The sequence below is a fragment of the Aspergillus bombycis genome (genome assembly GCF_001792695.1).
Source record: "Aspergillus bombycis strain NRRL26010 chromosome Unknown contig00063, whole genome shotgun sequence".
Lineage (NCBI taxonomy): Eukaryota > Fungi > Ascomycota > Eurotiomycetes > Eurotiales > Aspergillaceae > Aspergillus > Aspergillus bombycis.
This window is the reverse complement of record NW_019170065.1, coordinates 79,703-99,707: the sequence shown is the minus strand read 5'-3', so window position 1 is coordinate 99,707 and position 20,005 is coordinate 79,703. Positions and strand designations below refer to the sequence as shown.

The 20,005-nt window shown below is 49.0% G+C and overlaps 7 protein-coding genes across 7 annotated transcripts; 2 read left to right on the top strand and 5 right to left on the bottom strand.

Annotated features, from left to right (window-relative positions):
- Positions 1 to 724: 724 nt before the first annotated feature.
- On the bottom strand, positions 725 to 4,179 carry ABOM_005951 (putative morphogenesis protein (Msb1); the record flags this gene model as incomplete). Its single annotated transcript, XM_022533080.1, has 6 exons — positions 725 to 789; positions 850 to 3,149; positions 3,202 to 3,430; positions 3,488 to 3,590; positions 3,662 to 3,819; positions 3,951 to 4,179. Coding segments are annotated over 6 exons (3,084 nt in total), but the record flags the coding sequence as incomplete, so codon positions are not given.
- Positions 4,180 to 7,111: 2,932 nt separating this feature from the next.
- On the top strand, positions 7,112 to 9,146 carry rlmA (SRF-type transcription factor RlmA; the record flags this gene model as incomplete). The annotated part of the gene is made up of 3 exons (XM_022533079.1): positions 7,112 to 7,167; positions 7,237 to 7,393; positions 7,458 to 9,146. 3 exons carry the CDS (start codon positions 7,112 to 7,114, stop codon positions 9,144 to 9,146), a joined length of 1,902 nt encoding a protein of 633 aa, XP_022387647.1.
- A 1,443-nt stretch (positions 9,147 to 10,589) lies between these two features.
- ABOM_005949 (MDR family MFS transporter) lies at positions 10,590 to 12,709 on the bottom strand (the record flags this gene model as incomplete). The annotated part of the gene is made up of 6 exons (XM_022533078.1): positions 10,590 to 11,481; positions 11,547 to 11,697; positions 11,749 to 11,870; positions 11,937 to 12,247; positions 12,308 to 12,337; positions 12,416 to 12,709. The coding sequence occupies 6 exons, from the start codon at positions 12,707 to 12,709 to the stop codon at positions 10,590 to 10,592; spliced, it is 1,800 nt and encodes a 599-aa protein (XP_022387596.1).
- An 897-nt stretch (positions 12,710 to 13,606) lies between these two features.
- Positions 13,607 to 14,742, bottom strand: ABOM_005948 (EF-hand domain-containing protein; the record flags this gene model as incomplete). Its single annotated transcript, XM_022533077.1, has 5 exons — positions 13,607 to 13,629; positions 13,721 to 14,410; positions 14,494 to 14,548; positions 14,612 to 14,630; positions 14,702 to 14,742. The coding sequence occupies 5 exons, from the start codon at positions 14,740 to 14,742 to the stop codon at positions 13,607 to 13,609; spliced, it is 828 nt and encodes a 275-aa protein (XP_022387597.1).
- A 585-nt stretch (positions 14,743 to 15,327) lies between these two features.
- Positions 15,328 to 17,114, bottom strand: ABOM_005947 (putative short-chain dehydrogenase/reductase family protein; the record flags this gene model as incomplete). Its single annotated transcript, XM_022533076.1, has 3 exons — positions 15,328 to 15,448; positions 15,553 to 16,384; positions 17,036 to 17,114. 3 exons carry the CDS (start codon positions 17,112 to 17,114, stop codon positions 15,328 to 15,330), a joined length of 1,032 nt encoding a protein of 343 aa, XP_022387600.1.
- A 434-nt stretch (positions 17,115 to 17,548) lies between these two features.
- Positions 17,549 to 18,338, top strand: ABOM_005946 (gamma-glutamylcyclotransferase; the record flags this gene model as incomplete). Its single annotated transcript, XM_022533075.1, has 3 exons — positions 17,549 to 17,571; positions 17,652 to 17,736; positions 17,814 to 18,338. The coding sequence occupies 3 exons, from the start codon at positions 17,549 to 17,551 to the stop codon at positions 18,336 to 18,338; spliced, it is 633 nt and encodes a 210-aa protein (XP_022387601.1).
- Positions 18,339 to 18,738: 400 nt separating this feature from the next.
- On the bottom strand, positions 18,739 to 19,460 carry ABOM_005945 (RNA recognition motif domain-containing protein; the record flags this gene model as incomplete). The annotated part of the gene is made up of 5 exons (XM_022533074.1): positions 18,739 to 18,758; positions 18,874 to 19,004; positions 19,092 to 19,198; positions 19,264 to 19,336; positions 19,441 to 19,460. The coding sequence occupies 5 exons, from the start codon at positions 19,458 to 19,460 to the stop codon at positions 18,739 to 18,741; spliced, it is 351 nt and encodes a 116-aa protein (XP_022387598.1).
- Between the last annotated feature and the right edge of the window lie 545 nt (positions 19,461 to 20,005).

Below are 20,005 nucleotides of genomic sequence, written 5' to 3'. Positions count from 1 at the left end.
ATCACGATGAAAAGGGAGTCTACTTTAGACTCTCTGATATTATACTATCTGATACCCAGATTCATTCAGCGATGTATTATTTGTGAGTATATGGGACATGTCTGAAGTGGCATCTTTCGAGCACAGGCTGACCGAGCCTGCGCTGATGTTTGATTGGCCTTGACATTTTTGGGGGATTTGTTCGCCACATACATATTGGCATATGATGGTATATATTATTGAAATAATGATAATTATAATGTACTATACGATAATTTTTGCCCAGTGCTAATATACTTCTGAATATAATGATAATTCAAAGTGTGAAAGTAGAGTGAAAAAAGTAAATAAATAAACAAAAGACAATCAATAAACAGGAAGGGGAATAAAACGATAAGCTCAAAACAATTGAAAAGAATCGCCACTGCATGATTATCCATCCGTCGATGAACTAATAAGCCAGGGATGATATTACAACAGAGTCGTCCGTTCATGGCGCGCATCCGTCATTCTTCGCTATCAGAGCCTGTGCTTTTTGTCATGTGAATAGGAATTTTATGGAGGCCAGGCTTAAACGTGGGCAATCAAAAGAAAACAGAGCCTGCAACAGATATCGGAAACTGTCGAGGCCGTATAGAGATTAAACAGGTGGTACAAGGTATATGAACAGATGATGTGCATCAAGAGACGAAAGAGAAAATGACTGGTACTCAAGGATGGATGAAAGATAAGAATCAAGTGTGAATTAAGCCATTTTGCCGGTCAGTTCGGCCACCCTGGCCTTGATTCGAGCCGCGCGAGCATCGAAGCCTTGATGATACAACGTTAGCATAATGGGCGACTGCTACTATGGAGGCCTGTGTTACTTACTTTCCTCTTCGCTCGTGTTGCCACCGTCCTCTTCGTTCATTCGTATATGCTCAAACTGGGCGGCTCTTTCAGCGGCGTTTTTGCGAATCTGTGCCCACCGGTCATGGGAAGGATTGGCCTGAGGCAGAGCACTAACTTCATCCTTGGCTTCAACCGGTGCGCTGTCGACAGGCTTCTTCTCTGAGAACGTATCGGACACAGGCGAATCCTCTGGAACAAACGCCGGCTGCTCCACCAAAGGTCCCTGATCAAACCTCGAGAACTCACTATCGGCTGCGGTGCGTTCGTTGGTATTCACGCGCGAAAGGGCATCGTATTCGACTTGCCGCTGGTTGCTATGGTAGTCGCTGTTTGATGCGGAGACATGGGGTTCTGGCTGCACTCTTGCCTCTGGTTGAACCCTGGCCTCCGGCTGTTCAGACTTCGGTGTTTCAGTAGCAGGCTTGGGGGTAACTGGAGCTTCGACGACAGGCTTGGGTGTTTCTGCAGCTGATGTCCCAGGCACAGGCTTCTTCTTCAGGGTGGATGGACGGGCAACCTGTTCCTGAGATGCTTTTGCCTTATCCTCTAGGGCAGCACGTGCAGCAGCAACAGCGGACCCACCGGCGCCCGTAGACTTCATTGGCGGTCTTGATTCGGGTTCAGGCTTCCTCTTCGTTGTCCCAAACATACTCTTGATTCCCGTAGTAGGAGGCTTCTTCTTTAATTTACCGGCTGTGTCCTCTGCTAAATCCGTGGACTTGCGAAGCGGCTCAGCGATCGACCGTTCCACAGGGGCAGTGGGGCTATCTTTTCGACCACTGGCGTCTCGGTCACTAGTAACGCTATCCTTCTGAGGTGTTGCGGGCGCTGGAGAGCTACGAACGTCATCCTTCGGCAGAGGCGGGGGAGCCTGTCGGGTACTGGTACTGAGGGCTGGAGACAAAGGTGGGCTGAGATTGTCCCTGGAGGTCTCCTTTACTTCATCCACTGGAGCACCAGTTCCCGCAAGGATATTCTCCATATAAGCAGCTTTGTAGGCATTCTTGCCCTTGTCGTAGTTACTGGCCCATTTCAAAGCATGCGATGCTTCGTTCACAATGGCCGGCTGGAGTGTCATAACAGAATTGGTCTTCGAGTAAGTGGTATCCCGAATATTCTTTCTAGATTCTCCGGACGCGGCTTGTTCTTGCTCCCGATGCTTTCTTTGAAGGGCAGCGGCAGCAGCCTGAATACGAGCATGCTGGTCAGGACCGATGCTGGTCTTACTTTGTGGTCCTTGGTTATCAGGCCGCTTGTAAGACTCCTCTACCGCGCTGACCTTTTTGGCCGTGGACTTGCGACGCCCGAGTCTCTTGCGCGTGGAAAACCCGAAGAAACCCTTCTTCTCGACGATATAAGCACCAGGCTCGGGCTCCGGTGCCGCGCCTTTAACCTGCTCCTCCAAGACAAGCCACTTCGTATTCTTGATGACAGTCTCGAGCAATGCACATCGCCCAAATACCGCCTTACGGGAAGCTGGTTCCTCCCCTGCCAAGCTGCTAATCCACACCCACCAAAATGAGTCATCCAGATCAAGAGTGGTGATACTAGCCAATTCACCAGGGCCCACGGACGGCTCAGCATTCAAAGTACGCTTATGGGACTGCGAGCTTTGGCCTCGAATAGTACTGATGGGGGGCAATACCTTATCGGGAGGGAGCAACACCGGCGCCACTGGACCTTTGAAGACGTTGTCATCACTGAAACCGGAAGACATAAAGTCCGCCCATGAGGGGGTTGTTGGGCGGCCGAGATCGCCTCCACCAGACTGAGGAACAGACCTCAGACCGCCACCGAACTCCTTTGACACCATGCTCGACGTTCTGTCGTCGTCAACATCAGCGTCCAGCGTGGCCCCGAAACCAAGATCTTCAAACCTGGACCACGATGCTTCTCTGGTCGCGGAAGTTGGGTCCGATTCAACGGATTGATTTGTAGACGATATGCATTTCAGTACACGGAGACATTCATCCGTCAGCGCTCGGAGGGGGTCCTCGAAACTAGCAAATTCCTGCAGGTGACTATCGCTGTCTCGATACTCGAAATTCTTTGCGCGGCGTAAAAGAGCAAAGGGGGTGGCAGACACAGTGTCGACAATCATGACAACTTTAGTGGTAGAGACTTGAAGAAGCGCTGGCGTCTCTGGCGGATATTCTGTGGCTTGAAGCAATGTTTGCAGGGCGATGGGTAAGGTAGAGATACTGCTCATCCCGCGCGGCGAGTCAGGGGACACCGAACGCAGGTACGCGAAGAACAAGTGGCTTGTCGCATCCGCGGCGCTACAAGGCGTTAACCAACCATTAATTATCGTTTGGCGTAAGTACTACATACCTTGCCCAGTCCTTGTAGGCCGCTTCAAATCCATTGCCAGTGTCAGTATGTTCAAATGCCCACCACCCGGCATACCGAGAGAGCTTTCGTCCTCCAAGGCCGTTAGACTTCCCATGCGCTGCAATCGCGGTTAAAAGATCGAAGAAGTCGAAAATGATCTTAGACCTGGCATCTGAGCTAACGCTAATGGGGATGAACGTTGAGAATGCATCGCGGGCAAGCTGAGAATCTGTGGTTTAATAAGCATACACCACCACTATGCGTCGGAGACAAACTCGATACGGACCTTGTTCACCAATTCTAAATAATTCGTAGGCCTCCCATGTGACAACTCCTCCAGGAAGTCTGCTCCAGCACCACTTTAGCACACTACAAAGGACCTGAGATACCTGTGTAAGCGGAGACAATAGATATAAAAGTAATTGAGTCCGTCGCATAAGGGGGTTCGAGGGTGGCTTACAATCGGCTCCGTCAGTCGTAGCTCCTGCGCCAAGGCATCTCCTTTAGGAGGCGAGCCTTTCGCCACGGCTTGATTGAAGTAGTTGCGGATAAACGTACGTGCAGCGCTGGCGTCGGAGGCTGGCCGGAAGGGTAATAGTAGGAAAGGTGTTTGGAGACCTGTTGAGGAGAAAGCGTGGTAATGATCAGCAACTTGAAGAATGCGCCTATCGCAAATTGTCGACGGAGGGGCATTGACGTCAGGGGCCCAAGGGGGGAAAAAAAGAAAAAAAAAAAAAGAGGAAACCTACCTCGGGCTTTCAACTCTTGCGTACAACCTCGCAGGAGGTCCTGGACTTCTTCCGGAGACACCTCAGTTCGCTGCCACGCGTCGGTCCATTTTGGCTTGGGAGGGCCATTGTCTTCTACCACAGGAGCTTTTGTCTTTTTGGGAGTATGGGAGTCCTTGATTCGAAAGACGCGGGCGAGGAACGGCATTTTCACCTTGCGCTTCTTGGACTCCTGAGGCGAAAGGTGCGACTAAGTATCAGTTGGGGAAGTCGACCTTTCAAGGCGCGGTCAAGAAGTGGCGTCTTAAGACGAGCCGATTAGCGAACCTAGAGAAGAAGACTTCACGATTTCACGCTCGACCGTGTGAGTAGGCAACCAGTTGTAGATTAATAGGAGAAAAGGAATATAAATAACAGGCCAAGGAAAATGAGGTGTAAAACCAAAAGGGAAAGACTTCTTCAGTTGATTCAATAGATTGGAGTCTAAGAAAGACAAAAAAAGAGAAAGAAAAAAAAAAGTAGACAAGAAGAGTAAAATAAAAATGAACTGAAATGAGATCAAAAAAATAAAAAAAAATAAAAGATCAATCGAATTAGTAGGAGGGCATTCAGGTGGCCAGAGAATCGCCTGCAGCCCAGACGGGGCAGCACGTCTAGCGTGCAGCGATACTGTACTAATGGCAATAAGGCCACAATCGACCTGCAGAGAATTTAGGAAATTGAATAGTAGTAACGAGTGCAATCTCCACGTTTTTTTAAGCTTGGAATGTGGAGCTGGTAAGACCGAGGAGCAGAATGAAACATGCGACCAAATGGAGTAAAACAAAATTGATAGCGGCGAAGAAAAAAGGGAGATATAATGGGAGGAAAAGAAGAAGAGGACAGGAGAGAAGAAAAAGGAAAAAGCGACGAGGTAGAAGAAGTTGATTGGAAGGACGATTGACGATGAGGATCTACTGTGTTGCTCGTTTCAGGGGTGAAATAATAATACACCCCCGAGCCCATTGCTCTATCCATGGTTCAGTCGCCCTCCATCGACGCAATTAATTGGCTTGGAATCCAAGAGGACAAGACGAACGCTGGTTCATTCATTGCTCGAGATCCGCTACCCAAGTTCTTTTTTCCGTACCTTGGAAACCTTCCTAGGAAAGATGAACCAGGGAGCTTGAACGCCGGTTTTGAGGATATGGAAAGAAATGGTATGGTGTTAATTAAATCCTCCCCTCCTTCTTGAAACCTGGTGATCAGGATGATGACATGCTAAAAATTTAAGGTATCAGGGTCGACAAAAAAGAGGTTAGGCAGAATACCGTATGATACCATCGAGATCCATACAGTAAGTAGGTACGTAGTAACCTCTTTCGTACCCAACCATGAACAGCGAATTCGCGCCCATGTCGGTCGCTCCAGTTAGGTAGAATCCATGATGTATAGTATTAGGTATGGAGTAGATCTGGAACCAATCAATCAACCATATCCGTAGATGTACACTGCATATGTACGGTTAGTAGGGGCGCATGACTCGACTTGGTTGTATATGACAACTGTTCCCTGCTTATCAACGTCGCCGACATACATCCGACGTATCTCATCAAGAGAAAAAAAAAAACACGACTCCGTAGAATAAAAATCAAATACTATCACCCAATTATTAGTCTCACGCCGAAGTCTAGCATTTTGCCTGGACACCAGAATACTATGCGAGGCGACAGATCAAATTCATTGAGTTGATCATCGTGACTGGTCATGGAAGATGGTCCAATCAACGGGGGATAGGGGTTCAGCAATTCTGCCAGTTCCCAAAGGTCCGTTATCCACCATCCCGATAAAGCAGCGGGCGCTTTACCGCCTACTAGTCCGACGAAGACAGGCTGCAAATTTGAAAAGTCTGGGCCCCGTGTCGAGTTTCGGGACTAGTAGGTAACTAGACAATGTATGCCTTAGGCATACAGCCTTGGTGCCTGCTGAACTAGCCATCCTTGTGCAGGCGGTCAAGCCCATAGCTGGCACCACCGGCTAGTCTAACTACTTAGTCTTTAGGCTTTCTTTTGAGAGGGTCAATGCGAGCTCAATATGGCCTTCTTAGTAGCGGGGGGCGATCATAAGGTGCAGCATGATGAGAGCGGAGCGGACAAAATCAACTTTCATAAAATCGCTACTGGTACGCTGCCCTTAGAGCTGTCAACGTGGGATGGACATGGTTAGTGAAACCCGGAACCGTAACTCTACTCTCTGTAGGACAGGAACCTCATTGGATTGTATGGAGAATGGTGATAGACCAGAACAGCGCGTCCGAGGAGGGAACTAGGGTTTCATCGGGACTAGGAGATATCGATCAAAAATCTGGATCAGAAGGAGGCGGAGTGATCGGTATATGTACTACCTAGTGGTAGGGGTTCATGGAGCAGTCAGCAACGGATCTATAAATAGCCCGGGCGGCGGTTAGAAGCTCGCCAACGGCGGCTGCCCGTAGCCGCCGACAGGTCCAGTGATTAAGAAGTTTCCCACAGTCGATGTCTATCTTTAGAATCTTCTGCATCACCCGCGTGTCGCCGCTCCAACCATCCAGCCTTTCTCATCCATCCATCCTTCGTATCCCATCCCAGAATTGACTTTGGCTCATCTTATCTGTTGTTCTGTCTCTCGTTTTCACCTTGGTGACCTGAGGTTCCTCTGCCACCTCTAGTCCCTGCCTGCATAAGGGGGTCCCTTGTTCTTCTTCCCCCGACCGGTAAGACGCCGTCGCCCTTACGCGCTCCGTTGGTTCATCCCTCCAAATAGCGCTGTGCCAATCTCACCCCTCTTGTCTATCTGTACCCTCGCATTCTTTCTCATCTTCTTCTTTGTCCCCACTTCTTTTGGAAGAGATTGAAACGTTTTGTTTACGGCCTTTCGTTATTTTTGTTATTAATTTTTTAATCTTCCTGTCTTTTAAAATTAAAAAGAAAATTAAAGGGGGGAAATCTAAGAAAGGAGCCTAGCAAACACAGTCGTTTATTCCACCGCGCTCTGGAATTCCTTTTTCCTTTTTCCTTTTCTTTTTGGGCGCTTCCCTGGGTTTCAACTCGCGCCACTAATTCATACAAAGACGCATAACTTCACGTCTACTCGCTATTGATCCTACCTTCGGTGTTTCACCTACGCCCTTTACCCTTGTGTGATACGCTCACACTGTATCCCTCATGGGTCGGCGAAAGATCGAGATCAAGGCGATCAAGGATGATCGCAACCGTTCAGTGTAGGTCTCATTCCTATACTTTCTCGCTGGGTGCCACTTAAAGAGCTAACATGATTCCCTGGTCTTTAGTACTTTTCTGAAACGGAAGGGTGGTCTCTTTAAGAAGGCGCATGAGCTTGCGGTGCTATGTTCAGTAGATGTTGCTGTCATTATATTCGGTCACAACAAGAAGCTATATGAATTCTCATCATGTGATATGCGCGAGACCTTGGGTCGTTATCAATATGTTCGTCTCTCTCCAACTATATGATGCCGAGTCATCCTGTTAACATGGCATACTTTGCCTTTAGTTCGGCCCGCCACACGAGCATAAAGGCCCTGAGGACTTCAACGGCCGGCGTGATGACGACGACGATGAAGACGAGACCACACCTGCCCCTGAAGAAATGCATCCAACACCACCGCAAAATAACCCACCGATGATACCCACTCATCTCCCCAGTCATCCCGGCTTCCAACATGTTAATCATGCGCCTTCCGCGTCCCCTCCCATTGGCAATGGACTGCCGTTTGATCCGCGTCACGGTACCCCTCAACCTCAAGGACTTTCAAGACCATCATCCAGGAATCACGTTCGCAGAGTCAGCTCGAATATCGGTACACAGCAACATCATGCCACACCACCGCCACCTCAGAATGGGTTTGCCTATATGGCTAACCCTTCCGTATATAATCCGAATGCCCACCATGCTTTAGGTCAACAACCCCGACCCGGTCAGTTTGCGCACTTTGGCCCTCCGCACGGCGTACATCATGCAGCCCCGCATCATCAGCATCAGCATCAGCCTATGCCGCCGCAATCCATGCCACCGCACACAATGCCGCCCCAGGCAATACCACCGCATATTCAACAGCATCCCCAGCATCCGCATATCCTTGCACAGCAAACACCTCCAATGGGTTTATCGCAACCGCCCCATCCGCAAATGTCCCAAGTCGCCCAAGCATTTATGCCGGAACAGGGAAGGAGTTCCATGCCGCCCGCATTCCCGTCGGAGCAACAGCAACAGCAGCAGCAGCAGCAGCAACCCCCGCAACAGCAGCAGCAGCGAACGGTATCGCTTCCCGAAGCCCCTCCAGCAGACCAGATGCCTGGACCGATGAAAGCAGAGGACAGTCAGTCGCCGCCGCAGCAAAGGTCGATATCATCAAAATCACGTAGTATCTTCACGCCGATTGATGATCGTGGTTCTGTCTTGGCTCGTCACTTTGGAGTCGGTCCACCTACGTCGCCGCGCAGTGAGAACTCACAAGTGAAGCTTGAATCTTCACATAACGAATCTAAGGACAGAAAGGGACTCAGCCAGCCAGTGGCGCCTCCACCTCCACCACGAGCCGCGACTGAAGCGCCTCGTCAGCCGGTGCCTGAGATCAAGCCTCCGGTTCGGACGAACAGCGGTCAGCTAAATACGAAACGTCCACAGCTAAAGGTGCAAATACCCAGCGAGAATTCGGATCGGGGCAGCGCAACAGCAGATTCATCCTCCCGCGATTCCGCAGGGAATAAGACACTTACACCAGCGAAAGCCAATCCGGACAGCAACCATTCCGGTGTAGTGTTACCTCCGCCTTCACCTTCTGCCGGTGCAATTCTCAGTGCAGGCGCTCAGGGACCACCGAATCCATTTGCCCGGCCACCTCCCCCTAGCACAGCTGCTCCGAATAACAATGCATATAGTAGTACCAACAACAGCAACAACAACAGCAGCAACAACAACAACATAGAGACGCCGATATCTGCACTTCCTAGCCGCTTCGTGTCAGATGCGCTTCTTCCTTCTCCATCTAGTTTCTTCCCTGAATGGGGGTTTGGCCGGTCTGGTCCGGACAGTAACATGCTTCCTAGTCCTCTGACCTTTCCCACTCCCGCCGTTCAAACAGGTCCCAGCTTTGCGCGAGAAGACGACCAAGAAAAGAAGCGCAAGAGCCCTGATAGTGGCCCAAGTGCGGAAGGAGCGCCGAAAAAGGCAAAGACATAGCCTCCCTTGTTGTCTAGATTGATGATTGCGGTCTTGTTCTTTCTTTCACTGTCTCAACTATGGCATCGTGTGGCGTTAAGGAAGGTATGAATACCTAATCGGGTGAGCGAGTTGGATACGTCTCTTTTGTTCATTGGATATTATTTCCCCTTTCCAGTCCTCTCTACTTTCGCCGTGGCTTCCGCTTCCTTTCCACTGTTATACCCCTTCCTTTTGCCGTTGGATCTTATTGGCAACCTCGCCTTAAGCGCTTGTTTTCGAAAAGCTCTTTCCGCATGAGATTCTCAGTCTCTCTCGTCTTTCCCATCTCTTGACCAGGACAGAACAACCTTTGGCTTTCTTTCAATAATCACTTGGGGCTGGCGTTTCAGTATCATTTTTTCCCTTCTTTTTATCTTTCTAAATTCGGTAATGTATATAAGGATGTTTGAATAGGAATAAAAATCTTGAACACGATATTTCTTTCGGCCAAGTGGGGTATTGTGTATTCTCTGGTGGGTTCACTACCATGTCGCTTTTATACTACTGCAGTAGAACGACCAAGAAAAGTTAAGTGACTTGCTCCATCCATTCCACGGTGGATCATCCGAGTTAAACCTAAAGCCCGGTACCAATTGCACAGGACTGAATCTACGATCGACTGCCTAAACCGGCATACACGCACGTCATTGCCGATAAAGTTCAGATTAAGTTTCCAGTCCCAAACAATGTACATACATTGACGTAAGCAGCGATACATCCATCAACTTGACTTGGCACAAAACCAAGTGCATGTAGACCTCATATGTACCTACTTGAATCTACTATAGTTGCAGGATGCAAGGATGGATGTGCAGCTTACTTAGTATAAATAGTGTAACTAGTTAACTACTCACCGAACAAGCAAACCGTGTGTAACTATTGAAATTTAATAAGGTTATCCGAAAGCTCTGATTGCTAAGCGGTGATGTCATTTCTAGACTTATCTCCGGCCTCTGGTGTATGTGTAGGTAAGGTAAGAAGAGGATGATGGTTGGATTGGCCATATCATGTGAAAGATGTGCGGAGCGAGTTTCTTTTCTTCAAACTTAATTAAAACTTTTAGATAGTACTCTCTGCGTTGAATCTGTATGTGTATATACGTATTTACTCCAATTCATCATGCTCAATCCAATATACACTATTTCAGCAACGCCAGCTGGTAAGCATCCCGGTTGAAGTTGGGTATAGCAAGACATTAAGATAAATCAAAAGGCGAAAACCTGCAAACTTTTTTTTCACGGTCTGACATGCTCATAATACCCGCCAGGAGTATCAGAAACTCAATTATTATGAGTAGAGGGGAAGACAGCGTTGAAAGAAGAGTGAGAAGGGTCTATTATGCGTGTAGACTGTAGCGTGTATGCTTATGGGAGGGGAGGGGTGACCCATTGGTGTAGAAGAAAAGAAATGAGGAGGGGGTTTTTAAACGGTCTCCTTGGATTCGGGCTGAGTCTCGCCTCTTTGCGCGGCGAGGATCTCTTGTCTTGCGCGTTCTTGCTCCGCCAGTCCCGTCTTGGTGAAGGTGTGTGCCTTGCTGAGCACGACGGGTCGGATGAGTAGACTGACGAGTAGCCCGAAGCCGATGATGGCCGTGTAGAAGATCCACATCCGGCTCAGGGTGAAGGTGTATGCTTTCAGGACGACGTTCTTCTGGGCTTCTGGGAGCGCTTTGATGAGGTCGCCCTGGGAGCCGGAGAAGGAGGAGGCGAGCGCGGTGGCTTTCTCGGGCCCGATCGCGGCGGAGATCTTGGGCATTTGCTGGTGGAGGACATTTTGATACACGACGGTACCGAGGACGATGGACATGGCGGCGGAGGTTTGGCGAAGAAAGCCGAACGTAGAGGTTCCGGCGGCGACGTCGCCACGGTGGATATTAGCCTGGAGGGCAACGAGAGGCGCTTGGAAAACGGGGCCGGAGCCAAAGCCGGCGATTAGTTGGTAGATGATAATACGAGGCCACGAGGCGTAGTATTTCAAGTCAATGAGGAGTCCGTAGCCGAGAGTCATGAAGAATAATCCACCTACGATAAGCTCGCGGTACCGGCCGGTCTTTTTAATGATGAAGCCAGTGCATGCGGAAGTGAAGGAAAGGCCGAGAACGTTCGGAAGCACGTAGACACCGCTCATAATAGGGTTGGCGAGGAGCACAGTCTGGAAATAGAGCGGGAGGTAGTAGGAGCCAGCGATAAACACGAAACTGTGGCAGAAGCAGACAAGAAGGACCAGGACGTTGTGCCAATTCGTGAAGAGACGGATCGGTATAACGGGGTATTTTGCGACCTTCCATTCAACCACCATGCGATAGCCCACGCCACTACTCCAAAGACGATGAGACAGATGACGGTGGCCGAGTCCCAAGGGTAAGTGATGCCACCGTACTCCAGGCCAAACAAGAACATGAGTGTTCCTCCCATGATCAAGACGATACCTGTCCAATCAATGGCTTTTAGACCAGCTAGAAGCGGAGTTTTTTCAGCCTCAATCTTAAGGAACAGAACAAGGATAACAAATGAAACGCCTCCAATGGGTACTGTTCAGACATGTTAGCATAGTCCGGTCTTCTGCCCGCTGCTTTCCTTACAATTCAGATAGAAGCACCAACGCCAAGTAACGTTGGTGGTGAAGGCGCCTCCAACGATGGGACCTAGGGCACCTGCGATTGCCCACGTAGATCCAAAAAGACCGTAATACATCGGCCGTTCTCTAATACAGAGATCAGTTAACAATCGTCCATCAAAATGGAGAAATCATATAGAGGACATGACTTACCGGACACTGAATAAATCAGAGACACAGATATTCACCAGCACGATGATACCACCGCCTCCAACACCTTGAATAGCTCTGCCCACTAGAATCATCGGCAGATTAATAGCCAACGCGCAGATCAAACTACCTACGAGGAAAGCAAAATTGGCCAGCAACAGAATCCGTTTTCTGCCCCAGATATCACTAATTTTACCCCAGAGGGGCACTGCAGCGGCATTAGCAAGCATATACGACGAAGCCATCCATGAATATCCACTCTCTGATGCATTGAAATGAGAGGCCATTGTTGGCAGGGCCGTGGAAATGATTGTCTGTCCCAGTCAGTAAACATCCGAACTATGACGACATATGCCAGCGATCCGGTCACTTACCATATCTAAAGCTGCTAGGAACAGGACCAACTATAGGTTTCAGCATGGTTAGCCAATATTCGATCAAAGATGCACCCGAGAAGTAGAAAAACAAAAGGTTGCTCTTACACAAAGCGCCGCCATGACAACAACAATCTTCTTCTTCCCCAGCTTCTGCGCCTGGGAAGGCACTCGGCCCAGCGAAGCGCCAGTTGCCACTTTCTCCAACGTTCCATCACCGTTAGACTCATCCGGATGCTTTTCCGCTGAAGATTGACGATGGTTATTCGAAGTGTCGGTGTCCGCCAAGCTGGGGTTCAACTCCGCCGGAGCTATTTTGTCGTCCGTCACAATCTGACCATTGCTGGGCGGGTGGGTATCCTGCTGATCCCGGTCATCAATGGGATTAGAAAGCGCCGTCATTCTTCGCGATGCAAGAATGCACGGCCCGTCAAGAATGAGATTGGGTCAGACTTGACTTGACTTGACAGGCGAGGATATGGACGCCTCGTTGGAGAGAAAGGGACCAAGAATGCGCCCAATCTATTGTGGCGGGCAGATCCGACGTTAAGACCGAGTGACTCAGGGTTAGTAAAAAAGATCGACATACAGAACGAGCAAAGAAAAGCCACAGGACACCGAGGAGAAAAGGGAAAACTCTGGTCGCTAAGACATTTCGGCGTGAAGGAGCCAACCAAAGGGAGCGAGGATGTGGTCGAGACTTCTGTCCTATAAATGCGAAGTATCTATAACTTTGACTAAATTGTCGGCCTTTCGGAAGATGCCGAGTCTGTCGGACTTAAAAGGATTTCAAGGACCGATTCGCCGAGGCATGCAAAAGAACAGAGATTAAGATGTACATGAAGGGTAGTGTTTTCTTTGGGGGGTCAGAGATTCTAATCTTAAATTTTGATTTATTATCTTGCCTCTAACAGAAAGTTCTTTGTATGGTATGCAAGTCGGAGAATTTTCCTTGCCACATAAAGGACAGAAATGACATACATCCCAAGAAGGTTTAGGGGAGTTTTTTCTATCCATTACCAAATCAATTGCCAACCGGTCCGTATTCATATCATCAGACACTGCAGAATATAGTACAGGTCAATGCAGCCTTGAACCTAACACAACACAATTCCTACCTTGAGTCGGCAGCTCGCAAGTCCACCGAATACACTTCGTATACCACTTTTTTGCTGGATCGCCCGGTGCTTGAATTATGATGCTCCATAAACAGGGTATAATAATATAACACGAAAAAAAAATAAAGAAAAAAAATAAAAGCAGAGAAGCAGAGAATCACAAGAACTCCTTATCCACCGCCTAGTCCTGTAGTTGCAGGATTTCTGTAGTCATTGCGTCAGTGTCTGGTCAAGGTAGAAGGGAAAAAAAAACCAAAGAAACGAGGGAAAAATTGAAACACCGCAAGTCCCTTACCAGTTAAGAACTCCTCAAAGCTCACAGTAATGTAACCATCGCGGTCATCGTCATACCGCTTGAACACGTCTGTCATACGTCTCAGACTGATACATGCCTGCACAAACAGGTCGAAGCTCATTCCCATCTTCCCAGGGTGAGCAGGTCCATTCGTCTGCCGTCCCTTGCTTTCAAACGTGGTGAAAAGCACCGTCACAAACGGTTGGCTTAGTCGGTATCCGAATGCGAGGAGTGCGTTCTCGAACTCCTGAAGGCTGATGCGCCCGCTACGGTCGACATCGAATCGATCGAAAAGCTCCCGCCACGCGGCAAGGTAGCGCCATAGCGATACAAACTCGTCGAACGAGATCGTTCCAGTGCTATTGCGGTCAAACATGCGGATCATCATCTTCACGGTCTTAGGGTGAAACGAAGTGAAATCGCCATTCACCAAAGCGGAGCCCAGCTCCATCTCGGTCAGTGAACCGGTGTGGGATGAGTTGGCGGCGCGAAACAAGGGGAAGAGCTGTTGCGGATCGTCATCAGGGACAGACAACGGAGGCGGTTTGGAGACCGTGGGGGCCGGGACGAGGGCTGGGGCCGATTGCGCACAGGCTGGGAAGGAGGTGGTCCAAACCCATAGTTCTGTGGAGGCGGTGATGGGTGCAGTGGATGAGTCCGGTGTTGGCTTGCAGCCGGTGCGGGCAATGGCTTGTTCATGTGCGCAGTTGTAACGGGAACGCGAGGCGGTACTCCACTAGAAGAGGGGTTGGGGGACGGTCGAGAGGGTTTACTCTGATGCTGATGATGCTGAGGGCCGGTTTGCATCGCACCGATCATCTGAGCTACCTGGCGGTTATTTCATCAGTTATGGAGGGGTCGACCAGGGACACTAAAACACTCGACCGGTACCTGTTCGGGCTCTGCATGTCTGGTCCATTTTATGCAACATTAGCGATACACGGCGCATCCTGAAAATCTCCATCTGCGATCTCAACTTACGCTGGCAACGCATCTGGGTTGTAAGATTGGTTGTACGCCATGGCGTGGTCTATCGATGCCTGTCCGGCTGACGTAACGGATGTTGGTAAGGAAATGAGGTTTAGGGAGGGGGGCCTCACGCGGGAAACGCGCTTTTTATAGTGGATCGGAAAAGCTACTGAACAAAGAGGAAGAGGAAATCAGGCAGAGATAAGAGAAGGATTTTGGTCAGGAGTTTCAGGAGGGAGTTAGTGTTTGCGTTAGCATATGCTTCTTCGCAGTCAAAAGCGGAGCGCGTGGGGCACTGGTTCGAAAAGCTGATTGCCAAGAGTCTTAATATGTTGAATCAAAGGGGGGCGATCAGTATACGAATACGCGGTGGCAGAGAAAGAATTACCAAGCCAACGGGGAGGAATTTGGGTATCCAAATGGGATCAACTGATGGTTTTCTGAAAGAAAGAATCGCCTCAGCCCTATCCCACCCTCTGATTCATTTGTTTGTCCTGATTGAGTATGGCTCTCGGGTTCTCCTCAGTCCCCGGTGGAGCTAATGTGAGTCTGTATCTATATTTATCTTTTTCCACAGTATTTACTCCGTATGGTTCGGTTAACTTGCTCCTTCGCCTAATTTAGTATTACATTATCATTCATTCCCCAACCAACTCCCTGATTTCTGGAGATTGCTCTTGAAGAATCTCAATGATTTCCTTCCACGCCTTAACCTGGAATTCCTTTCCTTCCGTTCCCGTTGTCAGCGCGGTAGATTCGCTGTCCTTATTAGCATGTAATAATTGAATCTGACAGAAGAGCGAAGAAATAAAAAAATGAAAGAAGGGAAGAAGAAAAGGAAAGGAAAAGGAGAAGAAACATACTCCAGATACCCGTCACTCCTCCAGCATTTCCCGTGCGATTCCGCTCCCTGGTATGTGGCACTCACGAGCGACCGACTTCCTTGCTCTGCCGTGCGAGCAAAGAGCTTATAGAACAGCCAAACAAACCATCGCTCATAGAATCGATCGTACTGCCGTCCAAGCGACGACACACAGAGTCCCGGGCTTATTGTATTTACAATGACAGGGAGAGTTCCATTCTCATTCCGTACTCGACCAGCCACCGTCTTCAGAGCGTACTCCAACAGCAGCTTAGAGATGCCGTACTGCTTTGGGCCGCTAAAGTGTCGTGGGTCATTCAAATGCTCCAATAGCGGTCCTTCCGTCCGAAGGCTTGTAGCCTTGACTCGAACAAACTGTTGGCTGGAAACGACAGCAAGGTGCGCCGGGTTCGAGTCAGATGAGCTGTCTCTCAGCTTCGGAAGGAGCAGAAGCGCCAATAGAGAAGTGGATAACGCGTTAACCTGCAACGTTTCTTCCCATCCCTCCGGTGATGCGGTATACACTCTATTGCAGAGACCTGCATTGAGGAGTGCGATGTCCAGCTGCTTAATTTCCCTTTGAATGCGACTCGCAAAGGTTTTGACACTTTGAAAACTGTTCATATCCAGCTCCCAGACTTGGATCACTCCCTGTCTGGTGGTGCGCTTTTCCAGCTCGGTTTTGATTACATCTCCTCGTTCGAGGCTGCGACTGCCAATTATAAGCGATTCCACGCCTAAATTCAAAAGCTTGATGGCGGCTTCGAAACCGAGGCCAGACGTGGCTCCAGTTAAGACCACGGTCTGGCCGGCAAAGGAGACTGTTGGGTCGGCTGGGAGAGTGTATTGTGTCCGGAGAAGGCGAAGTAAACTAGCATAGTAACTATATTTCCACGAACAAACAAAATGCGATAGTTGTGAACGGACGTTGGAGTAAATGATTTGTTGAATAGTTGCACGAAAGCAATGCAATCAAGAAGCAACTATACGAAATCCCGGCCCTTATAGAAAAGGACTTACACCATTCTGTGTAGATTACCTTGTAGTATGCTTTTCTTCACTAGCTATTACTAGTACTAGTAGGACCTTGATCAATAAGCAGGGGGTTTCATTAGAACCTGAGGCAGCAAGAAGAGACGGGGGAGAATGTCGGGTGCAGCGGGGCATCAGCTTGAAGGCTATCAGAACTGATTGGTCCAATGTTACATCAACTTCCGCCGCCATTCATCATCCCACATTGATTGCAAGCAAACAGTACAAACACATGGGGTGGATTGTACAGCACATTCTTTGCGGTGCTCAGTAATGCACATTACCTCTGAGGATAGCCGTTTCCCTACATTTTACTGGTAGCGTTGAAGGAAGCCAGGGGCCATCTAACTATTTTGGATATCTACTGCTAACAAAGCCTTGTTTCGGGGGTTGTTTCTTCTTTACACATTTCCATTTCCATCTCAAAATCTATATACATTATAGAGACGAACAGGCCTTGTAACCATAGATCAGACGGTTAAGATCCGACTCTATTAGACGGACATGGGTTCTTGTAAGGAAAACACCCATGCTTCTCCAGATGGTCGAACATGGCGCAGTTACTTCCCAGACGGTGATCTATGGGTATTTGGATATGGGTGAGCCAACGTCAGTCTTGGAGAATAAGATCTTCGGGATCCCACGAGAGTTTTTAATGGACAAACGCTGATGTTACCAAGGAGCTTGATTTGGAAGCCACCACCGCATTATGGTACGTCACTCCGGCTTTGAACTATTTATTCAGGTCTTGGCCCAGGACAAATGACACAGCACGGTTGCCGGTCTCCCAGACCTCAGCTGATCTGCGACCTCGTTTAGATCAAAGAGTCCCGGGCTATGTCAACGGCTATGTGCGTCGCTTTTGGCAGGTTTGTCGTCCCTTGAACTATAGAAGCCTCCGCCGTGAAGCTTGAAGATGCAGCACTTTTCTCATTTTCTCCGCTATAACTTCTTCCATACTAAGCATGACTAACTTCAAGCTTGTGGCGTATAGGCTAGGTGGGCTATAGTCTCTTGAAACAGGCATTCGATTGCCAATTTTCGAGTTAAAAAGCTGACTCTATTAAGCTCCGACCATCGAGGAACGCTGGAAAATCCCGGACGAGTAGTAACGGTCATAGAACGAGAGTTTTGGGAGACATTGAATGATCCGGTATGTGGCCATTCCCATCTACACCGGTCATTCCGTGTAAGTAACTAGGCCTGTCATCTCACATCACTACCGTGCAGCTTGCACACCTTGAATCATCGTCATCAGCAGCTCGGGTTTGGGGCGCAGCATACCACATTCCCGCCTCGCACGCCGAAGAAGTCCATGATTACCTCGATGAACGCGAGATTAACGGGTACACGGTGCATTACACCCCATTCTACCCGTTCTTGGGATCCAAGGCCCCGGAATCGGAATCCAAACCGATCACCTGCATGGTGTATATCGGACAACCCACCAACCCGCAGTTCCTGCGTGACCCAGCTCGTCGTGAGCCGCAAGATGTTGCCGAGGTGATTAGTCGCGGACGGGGCAAGAGTGGGAAAAATACCGAGTATCTTTATCTACTAGAGAAAGCACTTGAGGGTCTCGGGCTTGGCAGTGCTGATGGCTATGTCACGGATTTAGTTCAACGTGTGAAGGCCATTGAGAAGGAAGATGAGGCGGCCAGAGATGAAGAAGCGGCCGAGAGGGACTTACAGAAGTCGCTTAGTCGGTCGGAGGAGGAAGCACATCGGGCTTTCCAAAACGAGGAAAGAGCGTGACTTCACATTGATGTTTCTCTATGATCCATGATCGGCGGTCAAGTGCAAGGCTTACATAGACTATATGGTTTCAATCTTATACAGTATTCCGCTCTTATATTACCAGCGTAGTTAGTCTATCGCCGCAGAGTATCTGGTTACAAATTGGAATTGTTCCCTGCGTCACATGGAAATTCAATATTAAACGAGCAATAGAGGTATGATCTTAAAAAACAGAGATAGAGCATCCGTGATTCATCAACACCATGCTTCCGCCGTCATACTGCGTTTTACTTCCTCTTCTGTGATCGTGTCTCATGAAGTTTTATCGAGAGAGAAGATTATCTGAGCGATGAAGTCCGTTTGAACAAAACACAATAAGGATCAGCCCAACTGCACCGTACTTCGATCCACGCTTTAGTTAGAGGTACGGGCCATAGCCTAGTTATCAGTGTTGCTTTGGCGCCAGTCTGTATACCATTAGCTTCATAGGAGCGCCAATAAAGGGAACTGCGATGCCATCGGACGTAGAGGCCAAGCAGAATGGGTAGCTTACTGCCTCCATATCCTCCACCATATCCTCCACCGCCTCCGCGCTGGTTGTATCCGCCACGGCCTTGGAAACCGCCATCGTTGCGACTAGTTCGTTCAGAGGCTTTGTCGACGCGGATAACACGGCCGTCAAACCTAGCTTTGTAAATCTTCGATCCATGCGGAGAATTTGCGACAGCACTGTGGGACGAAAGGGATGACAGTAAATAAATGAATGCTCACTCCGTATTGTTCAACTGTGCCACCGCAGCGTCGGCATCAGCCTCTGAGCTGAAGCGGACGAAACCAAATCCGCGACTGCGGTTAGTGTCACGATCCTTAACGACAATCTGAAGATTATTAATATAACCATGGCAGAGAGAGGGAATGGCGCTACAGTAGGGAGGGTACTGACAGCTTCTTCGACCGTGCCGAACTGGGAGAAACCATCATGGAGACTCTGGTCAGTGGTGTGCCATGACAGGCCGCTGTTTGGTGGGGTCAGTGAAATGGTCAATTAGGATGTCCTGGTTGAGATGGGAAATAGATGGCAGCTGCTATTGGGGGTGAGTGTGGGGAGGGGTAAACAGACCCAACAAATAGTTTAGACATTCTGAAGGTTTTTGTAGAGTTGAACAGAGACTAAGAAGGGGGGTCAGGAGAGGAAAGAGTAGTAAGAAGGATGAAGATGAGATGAGATTTGTGCGATAAAATGATGGTTCGGCTGAAAGAGGAGGATGACAATGGAAGAGGGCCCGTGGGGAACATGAATGTGAAGGAGGCTACTAAGGTCCTAAAGAGCCGATTTGCAGAATCATCGGCCTTATCACGTACACTTATTCAAGTGGAACCGCTGCAGTGACTAAAACTGTCAATCATGCACATTCACTGTTGCTACAGAAGGGAATCTCTGACCAAAGATGATCAGATTCAACTGCACGTTGTGCCACAAAAATCAATACTCTAATTCTCTAAATTTTTAAATTTTTCTGTTTTTCTTTTACCGAAGATTTGACTGAGCGAAGATAAAGCGGGGGGGGGGGGGAAATCAAATTGTATGTACACTCCTCGTACACTCTTTCCTCTCCCACTTGCAAGACGAACAGCCAGCCTGAACGGTAACAATACTCAAATACTGCACCACGGAGGGGGGTCCG